The following is a 10165-nucleotide window of genomic DNA, read 5'->3' on the forward strand; positions in this document are numbered from 1 at the left end:
AAGAAAGAAAGAAAGAAAGAAAGAAAGGAAGAAAGAAAGAGAGGAAGAAAGGAAGGAAGAAAGAAAGGAAGATAGATAGGTAGATAGGTAGATAGGTAGATAGGTAGATAGAGTAGCTAGCTAGATAAATAGGTGATTGATAGACAGAAGAGAGGGGGAGGGAGACGGGGAGAGAGAGACAGAGAAGAGAGAAATGATAGATAAATAGATAAGGTAAATAGATTTTAGAGGGGGATGGATAAATAGATAAATGGATTATAAAGAGAAAGATAGATATTTAGATAGATAGAATAGATAAATAGGATAGATAGATAATAGATTTAGTAACTTAAAGTTGGGCTAAGATATTTGATACATTCTATGCATGACTGAAGTTTCCAGAGATTCATAAGTATATCATTTGGATCTTACAAAACCACCTACAAGGTAGCTACTACAGGAATTAATCTCTCATAAATGAGCCAATTGCAACTTACAGAAATTACATCTCTTGCCTAAGGGCATGTGGTCAGTTAAGTGTCAGAATCAGGATTCAAATCCAACTCTTCCTCATTCTCTCTATCATTCTATCCACTTCACACTGACTCTTTTTTTTTTTAAACCCTTAACTTCTGTGTATTGGCTCCTAGGTGGAAGAGTGGTAAGGGTGGGCAATGGGCGTCAAGTGACTTGCCCAGGGTCACACAGCTGGGAAGTGGCTGAGGCCGGGTTTAAATCTAGGACCTCCTGTCTCTAGGCCTGACTCTCAATCCACTGAGCTACCCAGCTGCCCCCCACACTGACTCTTCTAATAAGATTGTGGATAGAATAAATATAGAGTTGTTCATACCAGAAACCAGCATTTCAAACTGTGAAAGTAGCCATTTAAGCCTGAGACAGATTTTGTGCAATTAGAAGTACGATTTTATACAGTAGGTAGTAAACTTCTAGGATGCACTGTTGTTTCTTCACCTCTGTCCTCCATATCTATCACAAGTGGTACCAGCTGAAAATTCAGGTAAATTCATGGATAGAAATCCACAATAGATTATTAAGAAAAACTAGGATGTTTGAGGATATATGCTCTGAGGTCTATGTCAAGCAGGATAATTATAGCTTCCAAAACACAGGTTAAATGAGCCATGAAGCTGATCCAGTATGGAAAATCTTATGTTCCTGAGTCCTTTGAGCCATAATGTCATCCATAATCAAGTCCTAATGTAATATAGGGAGTTTGTCCCCTGATACAAGCTTTATCAAGGATGCTATTGTGTTTTCAAAGCAAAGCAAAAACTTTTGTGTTTAAAACACATCATACTTACCTGCTGTAAGCTTTGAAACCTCCTCTCAAGATCCAAAAGCTGTTCAGAAAAAAAAAAGAAAATAAAAGTGCTTTAAACATAAATGACTGGTTCATGGTTCACAGAGCTCTATCGAACATTTATATTTGGTTACAATGATGAACCCAATTTAATTGCATAGACATTTACGTAGTATCTATTTAACAAGTGATTGCATTAGACACAGGACAGAAGATAAAAATTTAGATAGGACACAGTCCTTTCCTCATGGAAAAGGATTTACTCTCTAGTAGGGGATGACACAAGCACAAAGTACATTGGCATTAAAAACAAAGTGGTCTAGGAAGAAAGGCTGTCATCTCTAGGGGCAAGGCAAGGAATAGGTTTGGAGGAAGAATCAATGGTGACTTTCAAGGTGGTCTTTAAAGGGCAGATGGCATTTAGCAGGTAACATGGAAGAAGGAGAACATTTTAGACAAATAATGTAGTAGCCAAATTTATATAATTGATCTGTTCAGAGCATGTCTGAGCTGGGATTAATGAAGTGTGGTTGAGATATGGAATGTGTGAAAAGTTATAATATTAGATAAGGCTGGAAAGGTGAGATGAAATCACTGAGACAGGGTAGAAAGAAAGCTATGACTGGACTATGGTTCTGGGTAGATATACCTTATTCAAAAGCAACAGGGAAAGGGGTAGCACCATGTATTAAAAAGGTATTCTTATGTTGGGAAATCCAGGAACCAGAGGAGGGAGAATCATAAGGAAAGACTATATAGGTAATGGTCAGAAGAGAGAAAAGTAATTTTGTCAAAAAAAGTCTGCTACAGACCACTCAGACAGAAAGAAAATAGATGAGTCTGTCAATGTGATGAGAATAGCACAGAGGTATGATACAGTAATGATGGCAGACTTCAGTTCTTTAGACGTTTTCAGGATGTCTCTCTCCATCAAACGGAGAACAAAAAATGATGCCTCGACTTGACTTCATGATAGGATCATTCTTCAAAAAGATGCTAGAATCATTGAGAGGAAATTCTACTCAGGATCTGATTCTCACTATTAAGGAAGAGACGGTTACTGGAATTCTTAAAGGAAAATGAACATTCTGTCCCAGAGTTTATGATTGAGAAGAAGCTGAAATCTGGAACTGCTCTGAAATTTACCCTCAATTTCAGGAAGGTAGATTTCAAAAAACAGAGAGGGAAAACTGGTAGGAATTCACTGTTCAATATGTTTCAGGGGAAGTCAGCCCATGAGGAATGGGAAATGCTCAACAATGAAATAATGAAGACCCAAAAGAAAACAGCTCCAGGAATGAGGGGAAATGGGAATTGTCCAAAGAGACTGATGTGGATGGATAGGGAAATGACCAACCAACTTAAGTTTTTAAAAGAAATATATGGCAGGCCTAGAGATCCTGGGTTCAAATCTAGCCTCATACAATTCCTAGCTGTGAGACCCTGGGCAAGTCACTTAATTCCCACTGCCTAACCCTTACTTCTCTTCTGCCTTGGAACTAATACACCAATTCTAAGAAAGAAAGTAAAGGTTTAAAAATAAATATATGAAGAATAGACTCCAGGCCAGGTAACAGAAGATGGATCCAAAAGTATGGTCTTTAAAATCTTTCAGGAAGGGGCAGCTGGGTAGCTCAGTGGAGTGAGAGTCAGGCCTAGAGACAGGAGGTCCTAGGTTCAAACCCAGCCTCAGCCAATTCCCAGCTGTGTGACCCTGGGCAAGTCACTTGACCCCCATTGCCCACCCTTACCACTCTTCCACCTATGAGACAATACACCGAAGTTAAGGGTCTAAAAAAAAAATGTGTTTAAAAAAAAAAATCTTTCAGGAATTCTAAATATTAGACTAAACTAAAAGGTTGATAAAGAAGGTAAGACAACAAAAAAGATTTTTTTTTAAATCCTTACCTTCCATCTTGGAATTAATACTATGTATTGGTTCCAAGGCAGAAGAGTGGTAAGGGCTAGGCAATGGGGGTTAAGTGACTTGCCCAGGGTCTCACAGGTAGGAAGCTTCTGAGACCACATTTGAACCCAGGACCCATCTCTGGGCCTGACTCTCAATCCACTGAGCCACCTAGTTTCCCCCCAAAAAGGATTTTTAAAGCTATACTGAGGGGCAGCAGTGGATAGAGAGGCCGGCCTACAGTCAAGAGGCCCTGGGTTCAAATCTGGCCTTGGACACTTCTTAGTTGTGTGACCCTGGGCAAGTCACTTAACCCCAATTGCCTAGCGCTTACCACTTCCTTGGAACCAATTCTTAGTATCAATTCTAAGGGGAAAGGTTTTTAAAAATGTAATAAAGTTATAGAGGATTAAAAAAGGAGAAGGGCTTTGTTTGGGATGGACAGGATAATGATGACTGACAATAAGAGAAAGCAAAGCTGCTAAATTCATATTTTGTTTCTTTTTTTTTCTTTTCTCTTGTGTTCAAAAAACAATTACCTTTGACCCTGGAAATGAGAGCATAAAAATGACTAAGTTGATAACCAGGATATGTGAGGAGAGAGTAAAAACGGCCTTAGCTGCCCTTGATGAAATCAAGTAACCTGGCCCAGATGAATCATTACCAGAGGTCCTTAAAGACCTTAAACAAGTGCATTTGCTGAGCAATGATCAGTGATCTTTGAAAGATCATGGAAAATGGGAGACAGACTACAAAAGTGAATGAGGACCATTGTCCCAATTTTGAAAAAAAAAAAAAAAAAAAGGGAAGCAAACAGAGTTACAAACTATAGGCCAGTGAGTTTAATTTCATTTCCTAGAAAAATTCCGGGAAGAAAATTCAAGAGATGGTTGGCAAACATTTAGAAAGAGAAGTGATTGCAAATAGCCAATGTGCCTTCATCAAGAATAGGTCACACCACACTAACTTCATATCCTTTTCTGATAGCATTACTAAACTAGTAGATACGGGGAAAGTTATGCATTTCCAATACTTAGATTTTAGCGAAGCTTTTGATAAAGTGCTTTGATAAAGTTTTGCAGAGGAGATGGAAAGTGATGGATAAGATGAGAACAGTCAGATAGAATCAAAAGTGGAGGGATGGCCAATGTGAATGGGTCAACGTCAGTGGGACTGCAGGTCTCCAGTGGAGGACCCCAGAGCTATGGTTGGTTGGCCTTGAGATTTTTTTACCATTTTTCTCAATAACTTGGATAAAGGCATAGATGAAATGGGAAAATGATGCAAAATTTTTCTTTGTATCCCCAGGACATAGCATAGTCTCTGGCATACAGTAAGCACTTAATAAAAGCTTATTAAATAACTGAGAATAGTTAACAAATTGAGATGACAGAATCAAGATCCAAAGACCTTTACAATTAGAACCCTGGGCTACACAGCCTAGGAAGATGAAATTTAATAGGGTTTAATCTTACACTTGGTTTAAAAGATCAATTTTATAAGTATAAGGTAGGAATTTGGATAGATAATGACTGTTCAGAAAAGAATCTGGGGGGTTTAGGGAACTACAAACTCAATATGTCAGCAGTGTGCCAAAAAACTAATGCAATTTTGGGCTGAATTAAATGGGGCAAAGCTTCCAAAAATAAGAAGGTGCTCTGCTTTCATCATACTTTATCTGGAGTATTTTGTTGATGGCTGGGCATCACAATTTAAGAAGAAAGGTTAATGCCAGATTATAAGGGTCTGAAATGTTAGGCAGACAAGTTTGAACTTTACATACCAGATGCTAAGAAGTCTCTAAAGGGTTTTTTTAGCAGAGTAGCATGGCTGTAGTGGAAAATTGGAAAAGGGAAAGAGTGGAGGTAGGAAGACTGTCTGGGAAGTTATAGAAATATTCCAGGCAGGCAGTAATGAAATTATAATCAAGATAGGGGAATGATAAGAAAGAGGAAAAAGGGATGCAAGCAATCTTATAGACTTAGACTGAATAGTAACTGGTGAATGATTGATTATCTATAAGAAGTTAAAGGGGAGGAAGAGACAAATAGCATGAAGAGTTTGAATATGGAGGACCAGGTCAATGAACTAGATGGCTTTCATACTCTCTGTATGACTATCTGCCTTAAAACTAGAGGATTTCTTGGTCTTATTCTTCCTTTCACTTTTCTACTCTATACGTCCTAGAAATGAGGCAAGATCCTGTAATCAGTGAAGTGTTGATTAACTGATATTTTTCTTCACATTGAAAACTCCTAATCACCAATCTCTATAGACATTAGAGAATCTCCACGTCTCCAAGAGGAATATCTAATCTTATATCCTCCCAGCTAGTTGTCCACATTAGAAGCAGACATTATATGCTGCAGACCCCAACCAGAGGCACTGTGCTATTTTCCCACCTGCCTCATATTGTAGATACAGTCCTTAGTCAATGGTCCCCAAATTTTTGTGACTTTGGTTCAATAAATCTCAGTTATTGAAGAAGACCAATACGAATCACCTCCACTTTAAGGAAATTACTCACAGCCTTGATTTAAGGTGAAGTGTCATTTATTAAAAGGAAGGAAATGTTACTCACCTGATGATTGAGGTTAGTAATTTCATATGAAACATTTTGAGGAAGACCAGCACTATTTCTTTTTAACTCTGTAATATCATCTTTGTTTTTTTGGATCTAATAAGTAAAGGAAAAATTAAACACACTGTAATCTCGATGGGAAAAATCACTTATGCATAACAAAGACTTTATTACATACTAACAAAAATTAGGAATAGTACATTACTTTAAATACTATGGTCTTATATTTTATTATATTATTCAGAATAATGCCATGTACTATAAAAAGTAAGTAAAAATAGCCATGATGAATTTTTACATGATTTCATTTTTCTCAATAACACATGAAGTGTCTTTTTTACAAAATATTACTATAACCATAATAAATACCAGCATGTTAATAAGTGACTAGAATGCTTACAACAGCTGGTAAGGAGGTCATGACTGACCTCCTTATAAATTAAACTATATCTTCTTACTACCACCTCTCCCTATTCTACTATTGGACTTTTCCATTTTTTTATGATTTTTTTTGTCAAGTCTAGGGTTCTATCACATTCTGTAAACTAAGAGCTATATATACCTGCTTCTCTGGCTAGTGAAGTCTCTGTCCTCTTTCCAGACCACTACTCTAGACATCAACTCCTTCCTACCTCCATTTTTAAGATATATTGTCATTCCCTCCTCCCATACACCATAGCCATAGCAAAAGTTCAAGGAATATTTTGCTTTACATTTATCGAATTTCAATATGAAAAAAAATACCTGATTTAAGCATTCACTGAGGTCTTCTTCATTCATTTTGATTCTCCCATAGGTTCCAGTCCTAAACTCAATATTTTGGGCAGATCCAGTAACAAACACTAAGTTGCCCCTCTCAGAGGTCATACGAGGTCTGTTACCAAAGCAAAGAAAGTATCATTAGGTGGTAGATTTGTCAGGAATTATCTAAAGCAGTGAAGCCCCCACTGACATCCTGAGACACTTTACTGGTCTTCATTCCAGTCACCTGCCAGTATGGCAAGCCAAATGAAATGTTTTCTCCTAGATTACCCATTTCTTTGCACTATTCTAATGGCAAAATCTTCCAGGTTGGTAGTTGCAGTTCAAGAGTACTTAGTTCATTTGCAAAATGACTGAAAGGACATTGACAAATTAAGAACTATTTTCACATATCAACTGAAAAACATTTTTTAAGTCAGTGCTCTCATCTATTTTATGGAGGGATGCTCCTTTTATTTCTCTGCATTCCTTAAGTCATTTTTGCATTCTTCATTGGTTTATCCGAATAGGTATGAAATCTGACATGGAGTGATCCTAAATTATTTGCAAGAATGGCTAATTTAGGAGGCAGCTAGATAATGTGGTGGATAGAGAGCCAGGTCTGAAGATCAAATGAGTTGAAATCTGGTCTCAAATACTTCCTAGCCGTGACCCTGGCCAAATCACCTAACCCCAGCTGCCTAGGCCTTACCACTCTTCTGTCCTGGAACCATTACTTAGTATTGATAGGTAAGGGTTATTTTAAAAAAATAAGTCAATAATGGCTAATTTAAGTACTTACTGTTGCTGGTAGTTGGTATTTCTTTTTTGCCGATATAGTTCATGTTGCTCAGATTCACCATCTAATCCTGCAAGAATTAATAAGAAAACCAAAAGGCAAAGAAAAGGAGCCGGCCAAGACATGCTCCTTACCAGCCCTCCTGAGAGGGTTTGATAAGTCAGTCTGAGCTTGTTCTCCAAGGAGCTGAGTGTCTGAGTTAAATGTACTTTGCCCTGTGGAGCCACCAACTTTCCACATTCTTCCCTCTTCTCTCTGAAATCTACATTACTTTGCCTTTCCCAGGAAAGAAGTAAATGATCTTAGATCTAAATGGGTACTCTTCGGCTTTCAAGAGGTCAAAATCTACTTTTAAGTGGTGTCTGATTTAATCATTATCTGTCTGACCTTTGCAATAGAGAAACACTACTTTAGAAGAAGACACTGGAATGTACCTAGAATAATACACACAGGAGGAAACTCTTCTAATGACTTCTGCCATACTTTTATCCCAGGGAATCTGAAATCCAAAAAAAAAGGTGAAACAAGTCTAAGAAAGATTGTCCAGGAATTTTGTCTTTATCATCTGTTTGCCCTCAAGACAGAGGGAGGAGAGGAGGTGGCCTGTGAAAGGCAACTTTCAAATGATTATATCTATCTCAGCCATCACTTTCACTCAGACTTTGGTGGAGAGAGTCCAGAACCTTGAACCCCAAAGCCTTGGGAATAACACAACCAATCAACATTATAGTCCATGCTTTAAGGCCAACATTAAGGGAAATAACCTCTGTGAAGGGATGGGGGGTGGGCACTTTTTTTTGTCATCACTAACACTAGCTACGTCCATCATTCTAAGAGTTGAGTGCTCCATGGAGCACCTAGCAGCTGATTCTTTGGGTACCATATTCCTGGCCTCCTCAGTAGACACTGAGATGCAAAAATAAAGTTCTCACCACCAATGCCTGTCCTTGGTCCAGACAAATAGTTCAATGTCAGAAACAGCTATCATTATCTGAAGAAATGATATTATATTCAAAATAAATTGCAATCTGCTTTGCCTCAAAATCCTTGGGAATATGAGGCCTTATAGTTAAAAGTATGTATAGGGGGGGCAGCTGGGTAGCTCAGTGGAGTGAGTCAGGCCTAGAGACAGGAGGTCCTAGGTTCAAACCCGGCCTCAGCCACTTCCCAGCTGTGTGACCCTGGGCAAGTCACTTGACCCCCATTGCCCACCCTTACCAATCTTCCACCTATGAGACAATACACCGAAGTACAAGGGTTTAAAAAAATAAAAAACAAAAACAAACAAAAAAAAACAACAAAAAAAAAGTATGTATAGGAAAGTACATATAGGGGGAAAAATATATATATATATGAAATATGTAAATTCCTTGGGAGTACCTTGTTTTTCCTTTTATGTCTACAGAGATTTGCACATAATCAATACATAATAAGTTCTTTCTCTTTCATTCTTTCACAGAAGTTAGACCCAAACTTCCTGCTTCTTATCTCTTTTATCTTTATTTATGCTATTCCCTATGCCTGACCTGCCTTTCTCTTCTTATCCTTCAACAACATCCATTATTTCATTTTTTTTAATGACTTTGGAGGCAGCAGCAAGCTCAGTAGATAAGAGAGCCAAGGCTAGAGATAACAGGCTTTGGATTCAAAATGGCCCCAGACACTTCTAGCTTTATGATCCTGGGCAAGTACTGACTCTAAGAGGGAAGGTAAGGGTTTCAAAAAAAAAAATTACCTCATATCACCTCCATGAAACCTTCCTTGACTATCCCAGCTTTCAATTTTTTTATATTTTTCTGAAATCCTAAAGCTACACAATAATTTAGTGTAGACTTTGAGAATAACAGATAGGCAAATTAAATATATCCCCCTAACTGGGTCGACTTATACACAATGGTTTGGTGTTTATTCTAACGATATCTTTGTTCACTTGGCTGAGAGAGGTTAGTACTAAAATTGTATATCATCCCTCAATATATCTCCATTTTCAATACTTCATATCAAAGTGTCACCAAGGACTATATAAAGAGGGAAGCTGCAATGTGAAGAGAATAAGAACATTCATGTGTCAGGAAAAGAAAAAGAGAGAGAAAAAGGAATCTATCTTTAGGACAGTCAGTCTATAGCAGAGAGATTATGGTTATCAAGATGTAAGTCTAAAAAGTATAGCTATATCTGTCACAGAAGACAAGCCCTTGTCCTGGCAAATAATTTAAACCTCAAAAATTGTTGCCATCGTTTTTCTCCAGATAACTTGTAGATTTTGAGGACAGATTTTAAAGCTTCCAACATGTACACATCTCAGATATTAAATTAATTCTAAAAAAAGGATCCAGGTGTCAGGTTATATGGGGTTTTTGGAGCCATGATTAACATTATATTTTATATAATATTTTATGTCCTTCTACACAGCATGGCTTAATAAATGGAATGTTGGACACAGGAATCAAAAGGAACCTCCTTAAACAAAATGTTTATAATGGCTCTTTTTGTGATGACAGGAAATTAGAAATTGAGGGAATGTCCATTAGTTGGGGAATGCCTGCAAAAATTGCGATATCTGATGGTGATGGAATACTATTATGTTATAAGAAATAATGAAAAATGCCGAAAAAGCTGGAAAGATCTACAGGAACTGATGCAGAGTGAAATAAGAAGAACCAGGAAAACATTATACGCAGTAAAGGCAATATTGTATGTTGATCAGCGGTGAAAGACTTAGCTATTCTCAGCAATAAAATGATACAGGACAATTCTGAAGGACTTATGACAAAGAATGCTATCCACCTTCAAAGAAAAAAACTGTAGGGGTCTGAATGCAGATAAAAGTATACTATC

The 10165-nt window shown here is 37.5% G+C and overlaps 1 protein-coding gene across 1 annotated transcript in view; it reads right to left on the reverse strand.

Annotated features, from left to right (window-relative positions):
* Window positions 1-7472, reverse strand: part of CUBN (cubilin) — a 304566-nt gene extending 297094 nt beyond the window's left edge. The window contains exons 1-4 of the mRNA XM_044678922.1: window positions 7331-7472; window positions 6532-6661; window positions 5788-5883; window positions 1302-1340 (exon numbers count right to left, since the gene is read on the reverse strand). Coding sequence (XP_044534857.1) covers window positions 1302-1340; window positions 5788-5883; window positions 6532-6661; window positions 7331-7452 — 387 coding nt within the window. The 5' untranslated portion in view covers window positions 7453-7472. The remainder of the gene's footprint in view (window positions 1-1301; window positions 1341-5787; window positions 5884-6531; window positions 6662-7330) is intronic.
* Window positions 7473-10165: the final 2693 nt, after the last annotated feature.

The sequence above is a fragment of the Gracilinanus agilis genome, chromosome 5 (assembly GCF_016433145.1).
Source record: "Gracilinanus agilis isolate LMUSP501 chromosome 5, AgileGrace, whole genome shotgun sequence".
Lineage (NCBI taxonomy): Eukaryota > Metazoa > Chordata > Mammalia > Didelphimorphia > Didelphidae > Gracilinanus > Gracilinanus agilis.